The sequence below is a fragment of the Pipistrellus kuhlii genome, unplaced genomic scaffold, assembly GCF_014108245.1.
Source record: "Pipistrellus kuhlii isolate mPipKuh1 unplaced genomic scaffold, mPipKuh1.p scaffold_m20_p_6, whole genome shotgun sequence".
NCBI classification, from domain to species: domain Eukaryota; kingdom Metazoa; phylum Chordata; class Mammalia; order Chiroptera; family Vespertilionidae; genus Pipistrellus; species Pipistrellus kuhlii.
The window spans coordinates 57,231,977-57,249,209 of NW_023425562.1; the positions used below are offsets into that span (position 1 = coordinate 57,231,977).

At 39.8% G+C, this 17,233-nt stretch overlaps 1 protein-coding gene across 9 annotated transcripts in view; it reads left to right on the plus strand.

The window, feature by feature from the left end:
• The window catches only part of PTPRA (protein tyrosine phosphatase receptor type A), a 104,061-nt gene that overhangs the window by 53,598 nt on the left and 33,230 nt on the right, over positions 1 to 17,233 (plus strand). For 4 of the 9 annotated variants that reach the window (XM_036419170.2, XM_036419165.2, XM_036419168.2 and 1 more), the window contains 2 exons: positions 2,915 to 2,941; positions 16,690 to 16,774. The exons of 2 other annotated variants lie outside the window; for them this stretch is intronic. In XM_036419170.2, coding sequence (XP_036275063.1) covers positions 2,915 to 2,941; positions 16,690 to 16,774 — 112 coding nt within the window. Of the gene's footprint in view, positions 1 to 2,914; positions 2,942 to 16,689; positions 16,775 to 17,233 lie in introns of those variants that run through there. 3 more of the 9 variants (XM_036419166.2, XM_036419174.2, XM_036419177.2) reach the window with 1 other exon arrangement.

A 17,233-nucleotide genomic window follows, 5' to 3' on the forward strand; every position in this document is an offset into this window, starting at 1 on the left:
TCATGACTCATTGTTTTTTTTTTTTCTTCCAAAGAACCTGTTATTATATATTTATTAGTTCTGTCTTTTTCACTTTTTTTATTCTTATTTTTTTCCACTTTTCTTAGATTTATTTTGTACTTTTTCTGTCTTTTTGAATTGAATGCTTAATATATTTAATTCAGTGAATTTTTTTATGAGTATAGCTTTAACCATATCCTGTAAATGTTCTTGTAACTAGTTGTATAAGTTAGGGTGCAGTCTAAACTACTTTGACAAAGGCACAGCAAAATTAAGTGACTTAAATTAAGACAAAAGTATCTTTCCCCTATCACATTCTAGAGGTAGAAAGAGGACTTTCCTTCCTCGTCTAGGACCAAGTTCCTGTATCCTTGTGGCCCTGTCATCCCAACAAAATACACCTCATTTGTTTGGTTAAAGATGGCTCTCATCATTGAGTTCTGGTTTCAGCCCCTGGAAAGGGTAAACAGAGGCAGTGGGAACACAAATTTTTTCTGCAAGGGATGTGACCAGATATTGCCTTCATCAGTTTCACATATCCTACTGGCTGAATTCCTTATATGACTACACCTAGCACAAAGGAGTCCTAAAAATGTAGTTTTTAGCTAGATATAGCTTTGTGCTCAGCTGAAAAAACAAAAATGGGTTCTGGCCTGGCTGGAATGGTTCAGTTGTTTGAACCTTGTCCTATTCACTGAAAGGTTGCCTGTTTGATACCCAGTCAAGGCACATACCCAGTTTGTGGGTACCATCTCCTATTGAGGCACCTATGGAAGGCAGCTGGATTAATGATTCTTTCATATTGATGTTTCTCTTGCGCTCGCGCGCGCACGCGCGCGCGCGCGCTCTCTCTCTCTCTCTCTCTCTCTCTCTCTCTCTCTCTCTCTCTCTTAGCATGTCCTCAGGTTAGGATTTTTTTTAAATTGGGTTCTATACCAAAGACAACAGATTGATATTAGGAGAGAGTTGGTAGATTTTGCCACAAGACTGATGGTTTGTTTGTGTTAATTCTAACCTGAGGATATTTTTCCCATTGATTTTTAGACTGAGTGGAAGGGAGGGGAAGAAACAAAGAAAGAAAAACGTTGATGTGAGAGAGACACATAGATTGGTTGCCTCCCTCACATGCCCTGACCAGGGCCAGGTATCAAGCCTACAACTGAAATAAGTGCCCTTGATCAGAATCAAGCCTGGGACCCTTCAGTCCATGGGTCAGTGCTCTATTAACTAACACAAACTAGCCATGGCTATTGTTATTTTTTAGGTATTTTGCAATTTGGTTTTGTTTTAAAATTTTAAGTGATTCCTTATTAATTTCTAGTTTCATTTATTTAAAAGTTTTTATTGATTTTTAGAGAGAGAGAGAAAAACATTATTTTGTTGTCCCACTTATTTTCCTATAATCAACTGAGCTACCCAGACAGGGCTTTTAATTTCTAGTTTTATTACATCACTAGGGGTCTAGTGCACGGATTTGTGCACTTTCAAAGGAACTGTGGGAGGTGGCAGGAGCTAGCAGCCCTGCTCCTGCCACCGCCACTCCCACACGTTGATGGCTCCATCCCTGCTCACGCCCACTGACAGCGCAGAGGATTGGAACCAGCAGCAGGTGCAAGCAGGGCCAGCACGGGCAGTGGGTGTGAGCGGCGGCTGCTGCCCTGATCACCCCTCAGGAGCAGGGCGAGGTGGAGAAGCCCTCAGGGACAATTGGGGCTGGCAACCACTGCTTGCACCTGCTGATAGCACCGAGCGATCAGGGCTGGCTCTGGTCGCTGGCAGCGGGTGCAAGTAGTGCTGGCACCAGCAGCGAGTGTGAGTGCTGGGTGGGACTGTGGCATTTGGGAACAAAGACTTTTCAATAACCACCAGAGACTCATCCCAATGAGAGTGACCAGCGCCCTGCCCTGCCTTGATCTGGTGCGCCCCCTTCCCCCCCAGCACCTGCTCCACCAACCCAACGCGGCTAACGCCTGCCATGCTCCATGCATGTCCCCTGGTGGTCAGTACATGTCATAGTGACCAGTTGTTTGGTTGTTCTGCCATTCGGTCTATTTGCATATTAGCTTTTTATTATATAGGGTGATAAAAGTACCGGTATATTGTCTGTATTATTCTACTGTAGGGAATTTATAAGGGTTTGTGGCTATTTCATAAGCCTTTGAAAAGTTTTTCTGTTAGTATATAGAATTTGGTTTACATTAACTAGATTTTATTACCTATTATCATTTAGGTTTTTCATATTTTTAACTTAATTATGAAATGTTGCATTTTAATGACCTAAAAGACCAAAGGCCTCTAATACCACTGTTTGTATTTCTCTTCATGTTCTTGAACGTTTTTGTTGTCATTGTTGTTGTTAATCCTCACCTAAGGATGTTTTTTCTATTGCTTTTCAGGGAAGAGGGGGAGAAAGAGAGAGGGAGAAAGAGAGGGGGGCGATAGATAGATAGATAGATAGATAGATAGATAGATAGATAGATGTATAGAGAGAGAGAGTGAGAAACATTAATGTGAGAGAGACACATCAATTGATTACCTCCTGCATGTGCCCCAAACAGGGATGGGAGAGAACCCACTACCCAGGTATGTGCCCTTGACCAGGAATGGAACCCAAGACCCTTCAGTCCACAAGCTGATGCACCACTGACCAAACTCAGCTAGGGCTATATTCTTGTACTTTTTATAAAGAGTATTGATGCTGCATTGTTTTTAGACTCAGAAGGACAAACCACTGATTGAAATTTCAGTGAATCTGGGAAATCTCATTTCCCAGGTGTTGGAGGGTGCCTCATTCTAGCTCCAATATATATAAAGATAAAGTATCTGTATTCCTTGAGTTTATTTTGTCTTACCTTAGGTTGAATAGTAATGTTTTAATTTGAATGAATGTTTCTATTTTTTACTTGTAACACAGGTAATTCTGACACGCAGGACAGAAGAGGTGAGCAACTCACCCTATGTCTGACCCTTTTACAGTGAATAATACTTGTTATGTTTCCTTTGCTCACAGTTTGTAGTAACCTTGTGCATTTGTGACTGTTATGTGTTTACTTTCCCTAAAGTTGTTTTTTCATATTAATCTCATAGAAAAGAGTAACAGGGACAAGTACTCATTAGGTTTTTTTTAAATGTAGATTATAGATTCTAATAGTTATGATGCGTTTTAACAGGTAATGAAACAACTGTATCTTAATCATATCACCTTGTTAATATCAGTGATGAAAGAGAATCATTGATTGGCTGTCCTCCACACCATACACTAGGGATCAAGCCCACAACCGGGGCATGTGCCTGACTGGGAATCAAACTGTGACCTTCTGGTTCAGTGGTCGGCAAACTCAGTCAACAGAGCCAAGTATCAACAGTACAACAATTGTAATTTCTTTTGAGAGCCAAAAACCAGCTTCTGTGCATGGGCCACAAAGTTTTAATCGCACTGTACGTGCGTGCCCACACCTGGTATTTTGTGGAAAAGCCACACTCAAGGGACCAAAGAGCTGCATATGGCTCGCGAGCAGCAGTTTGCCAACCACTGACCTCGTTGATAGGTCGATACAACTACTGAGCCACACCAACCGGGCTATTTTTAAAGAGTTATTCTATTTTTCATACCACTTCTTCCCAGGATTACCATTGCTCTCCTTGATTTTTGTGAATGTCACCTGAAGGGCTCTGGTTAAGTTTTGCTCTGAAGCACTGAGGACTGCATTGTGCTCACAGTAGGCGTCCCTTCAGGAGAACAAACAGGGATATATTCTAAACTTAGGGGTTCAGTCATGGTTTAAGAAGTTAGACACAGTTATCCTCTACCTTTCTTTCTCTTTTCCTCTTCTTCATCTCTTGTGGCTGCCTAGAATTATCTGTCTTCAGAGCCCACCCAGGAAACCTTCTGTGAACCTAGCAATCATTGCAATGAATTGATCTTCTCTGCATGTCAGTTCTAACCAAACCAAAAAAAAAAGTGTATGATACAATCAAGGATATTTAAATAGTAACTGAATATTATATTAAGACATTCATGTTGATTTTTATGAATATATATATATTTTTATTGATTTTAGAGAGAGAAGGAGAGAAAGAGGGGGGGGGAGAGAGAGAGAGAGAGAGAGAGAGAGAGAGAGAGTGAGTCATTGATTGGCTGCTTCCTGCATGCCCCCTTCCTGCAAACCAGGCATGTGCCCTTACTGGAAATCAAACCGCAACCTCCTGGTTCATAAGTCAACGCTTAACCACTGAGCCACACAGACCAGGCTTGTGTTGCTTTTTAAAATAGAATAATGGTATTGTGATTATGTTAAGAATCTTTATTGTCTTGGCTAGTTTGTTCAATGGTTAGAGCATAGTCCTGAGGACTGAAGGTTTTCTGGTTCAAATCCCAATCAAGAGCACGTACCTCAGTTGTAGGTTTGTTTTCCAGATCTGATTGGTCGGGGCATGAGCTGTAGACAACCAATCAATGTGTCTCTCACATCAGTTTCTCCCTCTCTTTTCTCCCTTCTCCCTTCCTCCCTTCCTTCCTGTCTAAAAATCACTAGAGAAAATATCCTGGAGTGAGAATTAAAAAAAAGAAGAAGAAAAGAAAAAATAATCCTTATCACTTAGTGATACATACTAAAGTAATTACAGTTGCAATGATATGTCTCAGATTTGCTTTAAAATAACCCAGTGGAATGGATATGGAACAGTGGTTCTCAACTCAAGACAGTTTTCCCCCAGAGGACAATTGGTATTTCCTAGAGGAGACTTTTGGTCATCACAATTGGTTATAGTAGGTAAAGGCCAGAGATGTTCTTAAGCATTCTACAATGCCCATGACAGCCCTACACAACAGAGAATTACTAGTGAGAGGTTGAGAGACCTTAGTATAGATGTAAAAAACTGGCATAATAGTGATAATGTTGAAGTGATAAGTATATAGTGATTTATTATAGTGTTCTCTTTACTCCTGTGTAAGTTTGAAAGTTTCCCATAATAAAAGTTTAAAATATATAAAGCATTTTTTAAAAGCAGCAGCAGCAGCAATCAGCACTCTGTGACAACTTCCTCTCCCCCCACTCTGGATAGAGCTCTATTCTTCCAGCTGAGTCAGGATGGGACACAACAGCTTGTTACACAGCTTGTGGGTGTACTGACTCTGCTTTGGCAGGCCTTTGGTTAAATGCCATCCTCCTACCCCAAGGCTCACTTTCACCCCCAGTCCTGGTTGACTCTTGAACACTAGGGTATTTCCAGGCCCAGACTGGTAGAACCAGTACTTGCCTTTCAACTGTAGGTTCTTGGGCTCTGATTGATCTCTTCAGCAGTTCAATTCCATCTGTTTTGTCTTACAAACACCCCTCAAAGGTTTGATCTACTGAGGCCACCCTTGCTGCCTTCCCAATATGCTTTGGTTCATTAGTATGTTTATATTTCTTTTATTATTTCAGTGTCCTTTTAGGAAGATAAATAAGTAAATTTATTATTTTTTAATTTGTGCCAGGCACACCCAAGGACAGGGAATAAACTTATTTTATCCCATCAGCATAAAGCTGTTGAATAGAAAGAAGTAAAATTATTGATTCAGCAAACCATCTTGAGCTAGATGTCTCTAATTACCCCTTCTAATACCCAGTATACATCCTCTGTGATTGGCATTTAATAGACACACTTAGTGATATATCAACCATTAATTCTTTTATCAATTCACTCAGTATATAGTCCAGTATTTGTTTATTGCTAATTGTGGGTGAAATTTGGTATTAGGTTTAAGGTATATCGTGAGAAACATAGCAGGTATGTAATCTTTGCCCTTGTAGAATTTATGGTGTAAAGAAGGGACACTCATTAGTCACTAAACTCAAATAAATATATAATTACAAAGTGTGAGAGGTAATATCAAGGGAAATAACAGTGCTCTGTGAGAATAATAAAGAAAATCCTAGCTAACAGTTGACTGAGTACATAATGTGTGCTAATTACTGTGCCAAGAATTTTACATGGATAATCTCATTTAATCTACAGAGTAATTGATTTTAGAGATAAGAAACACTTAGGATCCTAATTTAGTATTAGGAAACAGAAAATCTCTCTCTGGGGAGAAAAACACTTAAAATGAGAACTGGATGACTAGGAGTTGGCCTGGCAAAGAATGGAAGGGGGCTATGTAAAAGCAGAAGGAAGGAACAATGTGTGCACAGGCCTAAGGAAGGGATGAACTCAGCATGGAAGGACTCCCGTGGCTGAAGTTTAGTGAGCAAGTAAAGAGTGGTGGGAGACCCCGTGAGCAGAGACTGAATGGAGGAGGTTTTTATGGGCCAGGGTAAGGATATTAGATTCCCTCTAAAGGCTTGGGAATGCATCCAAAGGTTTTACAAATGAGACGAACGTGATCTGATTTGCTTTCTTAGAGTTCCCTCTGCTTGCTTTGTGTAGAATGGGTTGGCAGGGGGCAGAGGCTTACTGTGATCCAGATAAGAGAGGATAAGACTTCAGTGAGGGCAACAGAATTTTTATTTTTTTTAAATATATTTTATTGATTTTTTTTACAGAGAGGAAGAGAGAGGGATAGAGAGTTAGAAACATGGATGAGAGAGAAACATTGATCAGCTGCCTCTTGCACACCCCACACTGGGGATGTGCCCACAACCAACGTACATGCCCTTGACCAGAATCGAACCCGGGACCTTTCAGTCTGCAGGCCGACGCTCTATCTACTGAGCCAAACCGGTTTCAGCGCAACAGAATTTTTAAAAAGGGCAAACAAATTTGGGGCATTCGTTTTAGCTTGAGAATATATTACTTGCAGCTGAGTTGGATATAGAAGAAAAGCACCCACATTCATTATTAGGCCTAGTAATAATTAATGTCGTTTTCTAATACTTTTTTTAAAAATCGAATTTATTTAAACAATACAACAAAATTTAATCAACAATATAGTTGCCGTTGTTTTCTACTACTTGTGCCCAATGCTCAGGAAGCATTTTAATCCCTCTGTTGTAAAATTCTTGTGATTTTGATGCAAAAAATTCGGTCAATGCATTTTTGAGGCATTCTTCATTATTAAAATTTTTTCCAAGAAGAAAGTTTTGCAAAGAACGAAACAAATGGTAATCGGAAGGGGCAATATCAGGAGAATATGCAGGTTGAGGGAGAACTTCCCATTCCAACTGGCGCAGTTTTTCAGCAGTGATTCTTGCAGTATGCGGTCGTGCGTTATCATGGTGAAGAATTACGCCCTTCCGATTAATCAGCGCGGGTTCTTTTTCTCTTAAAGCTTGGGCTAACCTTTCCAATTGGGCACTATACACTGCACTTGTAATGGTTTGGTTAGATGGTAAAAGTTCATAATGAAGAATTCCTTTAAAATTCCACCAAACACACAACATCACTTTTTTCGCATGCAAGTCAGGTTTTGGCGTGGGCTGCGGAGCCTCATTTTTGTCCAACCATTGAGGCCACCTTTTCAAATTAACATACAGCACCCATTCTTCATCTCCGGTAACAATTTGCTCTAAAAACGGCAAACGGTTTTGACGAGAGAGGAGCGAACTGCAAATTGTGACTCTTTGATTACGGTTGTTGTCGGTCAACTCATGAGGAACCCATTTTCCAAACTTTTGGACTTTGCCAAGTGCACGCAATTGATTGGAAATTGTTTTTTGTGAACAATTTAAAGTTGTCGCAAGCTCTTGTTGGGTAATTTGAGGATTTTGCACCAAAAGAGCTTGAAGAGCTTCTTGATCAAAATTGGACACACGGCCTCAACCACTCTTGTCATCTAACGAAAAATTTCCCTCGCGAAATTTCTCAAACAAACGCTGGCATTTTCTGGCGCTAACTGCATCTTGACCAAGAGCACTACAGATGTTTTTTGCAGCCTCACTTGCTTTTCTTCCTAATTGGAACTCGTAAAGCATGCAGTGCCGAATATGCTCTTCATCCGCCATCTTCTTAGCCCTAGTTTTGCAACAAAAACCAAACTAAACACAAACTTTTTCAAGCAAAACTTGTTAATTGCACTTCACACGTTCTGTAGATACCACGTGTTTGAAGGTTATGTCAATACAAGTCAACGCCAAGCAAGATTTTAAACGAATGTTTAAAAACGACATTAATTATTACTAGACCCGATACAATGGCCCACATTTCTTGTTTAACAGGGTGGATAGCAGAACTAGCTTATTGAATGGTAAGGAAAACGTTTTAGACAGAAAGTTTGCATTGTTATATAGGCCCAGAGAGGGGTCTAAACAAGCAATGCACATGTGGGGATTGCCAGCATATCATTTCTGCTCACTGCCAACAATCTGATCATATCAACTACATAAAGTATAGAGAAGAGTGCCAAGGACAGAGCCCCGAGGAAATCAGGCATTTATATAATAAGATCTCGTGTTGGAAGAGGAACAACTAGCAAAGAAAACATGATGGAGCAGCCAAGAGATAGAAGGAAAATCAGAAGAGTGCTCTGTTGTAGAAACGAAGAGGAAAGTTTTCAAACAGGAGAGAGTGGTCAGCCAGTTTGAATGCTCATTTTAAGATGAGAGGCACATTCCAGGAAATGTTGAAAATTGTCATCTTCCATCTCTTTAAAACAAACAAACAAACAAACAAAAAAAAACAGCTTTGCACTCCACATCTTCCCCACATGCTACTCCTTTTCTCTGCATTCCCCTATGGTAAAATTCCTCACTTCAAATAAGGAATTGGTATCTTACTCTCTCCTCTTTCCCTCTTTATTTCACTCCATTTAGGCTTCCTCACCAATCTTAAAAAGTTTACCAGTAGCTGCCATTTTGTCAAATTCAGTTTCACTTCTCTATCTTCATTCTACTAAATCTATCACTAATATAAGATTGAACTGATTACTCTTTACTTCAACAATGTTTTGGCATCTGTAAGACCTTCCCAAACTACTCTAAAATAGCTGAATCTACCCCTTCTTATCCATCACTCCTTCTTAATTCCCTACCATTCTTTATATATATTATTGATTTTTTTTACCGAGGAAGAGAGAGGGATAGAGAGTTAGAAACATGGGTGAGAGGGAATCATTGATCAGCTGCCTCTTGCACACCCCTGCTGGGAATGTGTCCACAACCAAGGTACGTGCAGGCTGATGCTCTATCCACTGAGCCAAACCGGTTTCGGCGATTCCCTACCATTCTTTTCTTTCTTTAAATTCTTGATTTTTTTTTTTAAATTACAGTTTACATTCAGTATTATTTTCAAGTATAAAGCACAGTGGTCAGACAATCTTAAACTTCACAAAATGCTTCCTCCCCCCCAGTATTTCCAGTATCCACTTGGCATTATACACATAGTTATAGTATTGTTAACTATATTCCCTTGGGACTATTTTCTAACTACCAATTTTTACTTAATCCTTTCCTTTACCTTTATCACCCAGTCTTGCAAACCACACACACAGCCATTAGTCTGTTCTCTGTATGAGTCTGTTTTGATTTTGTTCACATGTAAGTGAAATAATTTCTCTTTCTTTGACTTATTTCACTTAGCATAATATCCTCTAGGTCAGTGTTTCCCAAACTTTTGACATATGTGTACCCCTTCTATAATTTTCGTAACGCTGAGTACCCCTCGTACTCATGAGAACGTAGAATTAGGCGAAGCTAAGCACGGTGTAGTGCAAATCCCCACCAAACTCCAGTGCAACGCGTACCCCCACCAAACTCTTCCCGTACCCCTCTGGGTACGCATACCACACTTTGGGAAACACTGCTCTAGGTCCATCCATGCTGTCACAAATGGTAAGATTTCATTATTTTTTATGGCCAAGTAAAATTCCATTGTATACATATACCACAACTTTTTTATCCACTTGTCTATTGAGTATTAGGGTTGCTTCCATATCTTGGCTATGTAAATAATGCAGCAATGAACATCGGAGTGTATATATTCTTTTGAATTAGTGCTTTGGATTTCTTTGGATAAATACCCAGAAGTGGAATTGCTGGGCCATAAGGCAGTTTCATTTTAAATATTTTTGAGGACCCTCCATACTGGTTTCCATAGTAGCTACATTTCCACCAACAGTGCTTGAAGATTCCCTTTTCTCCACATTTTTGCCAACACTTATTGTTTGTTGATGTATTGATGATAGCCATTCTGACAGGTGTGAGTTGACATCTTATTGAGGTTTGAATTTGCATTTCTCTGGTGATTAGTGACATTGAGTGTCTTTTTCTATGTCTATTAGGCATGTGTATGTCCTTTTATTTTTTTATTTCAGAGAGGGAGATACATCATTGATGTGAGAGAATCATTGATTGGTTGCCTCCTGCACAAACCCATTGGGAATCAACCCCACAACCAGGCATGTACCTTTGACTGGAATAGAATCTGGGACCCTTCATTCTGCAGGCCGATGCTCTATCCACTGAGCTATTGTAAATGGGAAAGGCGACATCTGTATGTCCTTTTTGGAAAAGTGTCCATTCAAGTTCTCAGCCCATTTTTGAATTGGTGTGTTTTTTTGGTGTTCAGTTGTATGAGTTGTTTATAAATTTTGGATATTAACCCCTTATTAAATTATCATTGGCAAATATCCTCTCTCATTTGGTAGATGGTTTACTGATGGTTTTCTTTGCTCTGCAAAACCTTTTTAGTTTGGTGTAGTCCAGTTTCTTTGTTTTAGTTTTATTTCATTTCCCTGTGAGGAGATAAATCAGGGGGGGGAAATTGCTAAGAAAAATATCAGAGATTTTACTGCCTTTTTTTCTTCTATGAATTTTTTGGTTTTGAGTCTTAGTTTAAATCTTTAATCTGTTACATAATTTAAGAAAGTGGTCTCATTTCATTTTTGCATATTATCTGTAAACTGTTTCAAATACTATTTATTAAATACACCGTCTTTACTCTATTGCATGTTCTTGTCTCTTTTGTCAAATAGTACTTGACCATATAGGTGTGAGTTTATTTCTGGGCTCTTTATTCTTTTCCATTGATTTATGTGTCTGTTTTTTGTTTTTGTTTTTTGCTAGTACCATGCTGTTTTGACTTCTATAGCCTTGTAGTATGTTAGTAGTTCGATATCAGATAGCATGATTGTTTACTTGATATTTTTTGTTTCTTGAGGTAAACCTGCAATTCTGTGAATTTCCCCTTTAGGGCTGCTTTCACTGTGTCTCATAGATTTTGTGTTTTCATTTTCATTTGTCTCAAGTATTTCTTGAAAATTTTCCTTTGACCTCATTGTTAACTTACTCATCTTTAGTAAAATATTATTTAGCCTCCATGTGTTTGTGTTTTTCAGTTTTTTTCTTATAATAGATTTCTAATTTTAAACTATTACGGTGCTTGATATGATTGTATTGTTCTTAAATTTAGTGAGATTTGTTTTGCATCCTATCCTGGAAAATGTTTCATGTGCATCTGAAAAGAAAGTATATTGTGTTGCTTTGGGGTGAAATGATCTGAAAATATCAATTAAATCCAGCTGGTTTAGAGTATCATGTAAGGCCACTGTTTCCTTATTGATTTTCTGTCTGGAAGAACTATTTATTTATGTCAATTGAATATTAAAATCCCCTACTGTGGCTTTTACTTTGGATCTCTCCCCTTTATATCCTTCAATATTTGCTTTATTTATTTATTTAATCCTCACCTGAGTATATCTTTTTATTGATTTTATTTTATTATTTTTCTTTAATATGTTATTGAATTTTTACAGAAAGGAAGGGAGAAGGATAGTTAGAAAAATCGATCAGCTGCCTCCTGCACACTCCCCACTGGGCACTTGCCGACAACCAAGGTACATGCCCTTGATCGAAATCGAACTTGGGATCCTTGAGTCTGCAAGCTGACGCTCCATCCACTGAGCCAAACCGGCCAGGGCGTTTTTATTGATTTTAGAAAGAGAGGAAGGGAGGGTGGGGAGGACAGAGAGAGGGAGAGGGAAACATCAATGTGTGAGAGAATTGATGGTCAGTTGCCTCCCAGGTGCACCCTAACCAGGGATCAAACCTGTAACCCATACATGTGCCCTGACAGGGAATCGAACCTGCAAATTTTTGGTGTATAGGATGATGTTCCAACTGACCAAGCTACCTGGCCAGGGCCAGTATTTGCTTTATATATTTATTTGCTCCTATGTTGTTGGGTACATAAATGTTTACAAGGGTTTTATGTTCTTATTGAATTGATCCCTTTATCATTAGGTAATGTCTTTCTTTGTCTCTTATTACAGCCTTTATTTTAAAGTCTGTTTTGTCTGATGTAAGTATTGCAAACCAATCTTTTCTTTTGTTTTGATTTGCATGAAATAACCCTTTCTAGCCTTTTACTTTCAGTCTGTGTATATCTTTCATTCTGAGGTGGGTCTGTTGTAAATATCATATACAAGATAGGGCAAAAGTAGGTTTATAGTTGTGAATACGTGAAACATAGTTTACTCTTAGAATATTATTTATTGTATTATTTTCCATATAAACAACTATAAACTTTTGCCCCATCCTTTATATGGCTGTTATTTTCTTATGCATTCAGCTATACTATGCCTGATTGGAGCATTTAGTTCAATCTCTTTTTTTCTTCTTTTCTTAAAGAAGTCCCTTTAACATGTTTGTGTAATATTGTTTTGGTGGTAATGAAAACTCCTTTAGTTTTTTCTTGTCTGTGAATCTATTTCTTCTTCAATTTTAAATGATAGCCTTGCTGGGTAGAGTAGTCTTTGTTATAGGTCCTTGCTTTTTATAATTTTGAATATTTCATCCCAATCTCTTTGGCCTTAAATGTTTCTGCTGAGAAATCAGTTGGCGGTCTTATGGAGATCTCTTGTAGGTAACTATCTATCTTTCTCTTGATGCTTTTAAGATTCTCTCTTTGTCTTTAACCTTTGCCATTTTAATTATGATGTGTCCTGGTGTGGGCCTTTTTGGATTCATTTTGTTTGAGACTCTCTCAGCTTCCTGGACTTTTGAGTCTTTTTCCTTTACCAGTTTTGGGAAGTTTTCAGTCATTATTTCTTTAAATAGATTCTCAGTCTCTTGCTCTCTTTCAATACCATCTGGAACCCAATGATGCAGATATTATTTCTTGATGTTGTTCCAGAAGTTCCTCAAACTAGCCTCATTTAAATAAATAAAAAAATCTCTTTTTGCTGCTCTGATTGTATGTTTTCTGCTACCTTGGCTTCCAAATTGCTGATTCAGTTGTCTGCTTTACCTAAAGTTATTGATTGCATTTAGTATATTCTTCACTTCAGATATTGCATTTTTCATTCATGGCTGGTTCTTTTTTATGGTTTCTGTGTCATTTTTTATGTTTACTATATATATTTGCTTAAGTTCTTCCTAAATTCATTCATTCTTTCCCTAAGTGTTTTGAGCATTTTTATAACCATTGTTTTGAATTCTGTATCTTGTAGATTGCTTGCCTCCATTTCATTTAGTTCTTTTACTGGGCATTACGCTTTTTTTTTTTTTTTTTAATAAGGCTTTTTTAGGTGTTTTTTTTCCCTCTCCATTTTGGCTGTCTCTGTACTTGTTTCTGTGTATTAGGTATATCTGCTGTGTTTCACATTCCTGGTATTGTGGCCTTATGTAGTTGGTGTCTTGTGGAGCTCAGTGGCACAGTCTCCCTGATCATCTGTGCTAAGTGCTCAGGGAATGTTTCTTGTGTGGATTATGTGAGCCCTCCTTTTGTAGTTGAGTCTTGCAGTTGGCCTGTCCATGAATGGGATTGAATCTCAGGTTGGCTGACTATGAGAATCAACACCAACCACAATGTTCTATTGTCTGTATGAGGCCTGACCCCACAACATGGAATTCACACCTGCAGGGTCTGGTGCCTACCAAGAGCACCTTTTGGGTATGCCACTTGTGGTCTGAAGCGCCTGTCACCAGGTGTGTTGGTTCTGGGGCCTCTTTGAGAAGGACTCCGGTGCAGATGAGTATCAGGGGCTGCCCGTGCCTGGCCCTCAGCTACATGTTTGGAGCTACAAAGCAATCCATGGTTTGGGTTTGTGGTTGCCTCTGCTGGGCATGGGTGTGCATGAGAGAGGGCAAATTGCATACTAAGGCTGGGTTCTATGGGCACCAAGTTCGGGGACAAGTCAGCAAAAGGCCCAAGATACCCTGAGATCTGTCACCAGCTACCTGTTAGGCTAAATTACTGAGTCTCTGGTGGTAGGCAAGTTGTGTAATAGCTTCTCAGTGAATCACAATGTAGGGGCTATTGGTGTTCTCCAGGTTGATACAAATTAAGACCTAGCACCAGAACTGGATCTGACTACTCAGCAGAAATCTCAGGGTACAATAAGGCCAGTTGCCACCTACTAGGGGCCTGAGGATCTTTGTGGTGGGTGGGGTGGTCTCAGGGAGTTATCACAGTGAGGCCAGCATAATTCATCAGGCTAAAACAGACCAAGTTTTGGCTATGTGGAGGAAGGGGAGCTTGGCATGGCAGCCCACAGGGAGTTGGGAGAGTGGGGCTAGTGCATTTTCTTAGTCTGATACTATATGGAGGGGAGTGCTTGACCTAGGAAAGATGGTTTCTGTTGGCAATGCAGTGAGGGAATCAGCACAGGAACCTTGGCAGCTGATCCTTTAGCCTTCTCCCCAAAGCCACACAGCCCTCTGAGCTGCCTTTCTTCCACTGGAGCCCAGGGTGAGTGCCCACAAATGAGTTTGTGCTTTGGCCCTTTAAGAAGGCGCCTGGGTTTCTGTCACACCCCTATCTCTCCTTGGTGGACAGAATCTCCACCGACTTTCACAGCCAGATATTATATGGGCATCTCTTCCCTGCTCCGGTGCTCCAGGCTGGGGAGCCACGCGTGGGGTTGCGACTCCTCCCTCCTTAGAGGGAACCTTTGCACCTGAGATACCCCTCAAGATTCTCAGCCCCCGCACATGGGTGTGTGGCCAGCCCTTTTCCCATCTCCACCCTTCCTGCCAGGCTGCTTCAGTAAATCCTTGGTTATAAGACTTCTGTTTAGCTAGTTCAGTTCGTTATCAGGTTTATTGTTTTATAATTTAATTGTAATTTCAATTTGATCCTGAGAGGAAGTGAGTGTGCTTTCCACTTACTCTGTCGCCATTTGAATTAATCGTACTGTTTTCTTCATAGCACTTGTCCCTTTCTGAAATTATGTTTACTTGTTAACGAACAGTATCCCCTCACTTTCCTTTCCCCATGGTTTATTAGAACAGTGCTGGCATACAATTGCTGCTCTATAAATATTTTTTTTAATGAATGCTGCTAAAAGGTTGAATCAGGTGTGAATGAGAATGTTTCCATTGGATTGGGGAATATGCCATTTGTGTGTTCTTGATGAGCAGTTTATTTATTTATTTTTAAAATACATTTTTATTGGTTTCAGAGAAGAAGAGAGAGATAGGAACACCAGTGATGAGAGAGAATCATTGCTTGGCTGCCTCCTGCACTGCCCCACAGGGGATCAAGCCCCCAACCCAGGCGGGTGCCCTGATTGGGAATTAAACAGTTGATCTCCTACTTCATCATCAGTCTATGCTCAACCACTGTGCCACACCAGCTGGCTTGATGAACAGTTTAAATGGAGCAATGAGGTAGGAGTCAAGAACAAAATAAGCTAAGGTGTTATCCAGAGTAAAGAATTAGAGAAAATGACTGTTTTATAAGACAATTATTGTGAGAAGTTAACTGTGAAGTATGGGGTTGTTGGTGTCTAGAGGAGAATAAATGAGGTCAAGAAGACAAGTTTTTGAGGTAACAGTAATAGATGTGTGACAGGATTGACTTTCACATGGGAGGGACTTGTCCTCCCTTTTAGTAGGATTGAAAATGATTAAGATAGTTACAAACTCAAGACTTTGTGTAGTTGGTGGTAGGGGCTTGAGAGTAGAGGAAGATGAGCCAGCACCTGGTTAGCTGCCATAAGAAAGAAGGCTAAGTGTTGGATGGAAGGGAAGCCAGGCCCTATGAAATGGAAATCCAAGAACCTGCCTTCCAATATATCTCTAAGCCATATCTTGCTGTCGTTGGGATTCTGGCTGTGGAAAGAAGTAGAAAAGAGTACCAGCATTTTGGATACATAGTGCTCAATCAAGGAACAGTATTCTCTATGCCAAGAAACAATCTGAGTTTATAATAGGAAAATTCTTTTATCTCCTGCTTCCTCTAGGTGAAGCCTATTAAGGCTGGGAGAGAGTATGTTGTTGACCCTCATACCTAGATTGCCATCAGGATTGGATGTGTTCATGCTTTCAAATATTTATTTATGTATTATACTAAGCTCTGTTTTAGGCTCTATAGCAATAAACAAAACAGTTTATGAAGAACTTTTATTCAAATGCAGGGAGACAGCTCTAGCCGGTTTTGTTCAGTGGACAGAGCATCAGCCTGCAAACTGAAGGGTCTAGGTTTGATTTTGGTCAAGGGCATATGTCCAGATTGTGGACTTGGTCCCCAGTAGGAAACAACCAGTCAGTGGTTCTCTCTCATCATTGATGTTTCTATCTCTCTCTTCCTCTCTCTTCCCCTCTGTAATCAATAAAAATATTTTTTAAATGCAGGGAGACAGAAAACAAAGGTATGATAAGCAGAGAAGGGTAACAGTAGCAAGTGTTGTCTGTCTCTCTCATTCTGTCCATGCCCTGTCTCTACAGAAGCATTGAATGAGCCCTTCTTCCTGGGTATTTCCCTGAGCAATCAACCTGAGCCCTCCATTGCATACAATGGTAATGACATGTTTTCTTTTCTCAATTTCAGATGAGACGCCAATTATTGCAGTGATGGTGGCCCTGTCCTCTCTGCTAGTGATCGTCTTTATTATCATAGTTCTGTACATGTTAAGGTGAGCAAGTGAGCTAATGCTTCTCCGTTCTCATGGACTCTATTTCAGTAACCCCAGGGCTCAAGCCTACACAGCTCAAAAGACAGTAGGGTAAGGATAATTAAGAGGATAGAGGGAAATGACTCAGGATAGTGCTCCTAAGATTAAAATTCTCCTTAGAAATTATTTAAAAGCGCTACATAGTGTTCCTCAAGATCCAGCCCCTTCTCTTGGCTTCCACCTATCCAAGTCCAGCCCCAACTCTACTGCAATCTGAAGTTTAGGATGGTGGTTTGGAGGTTGAAGGAAGAAATCACAGTCTGTATTATTACTGATAGGTGTTTAAGATCTTCATATCTAGCCCTGTTGAAGCAACTCCTAAAAATCCCCTGGTCTCTATATAATAAAGCATATAAAATATTTATATGTGGGGCTTTGTCCCCAAACTCCTCTAGGACTCCATACTGGCATACTGAACTA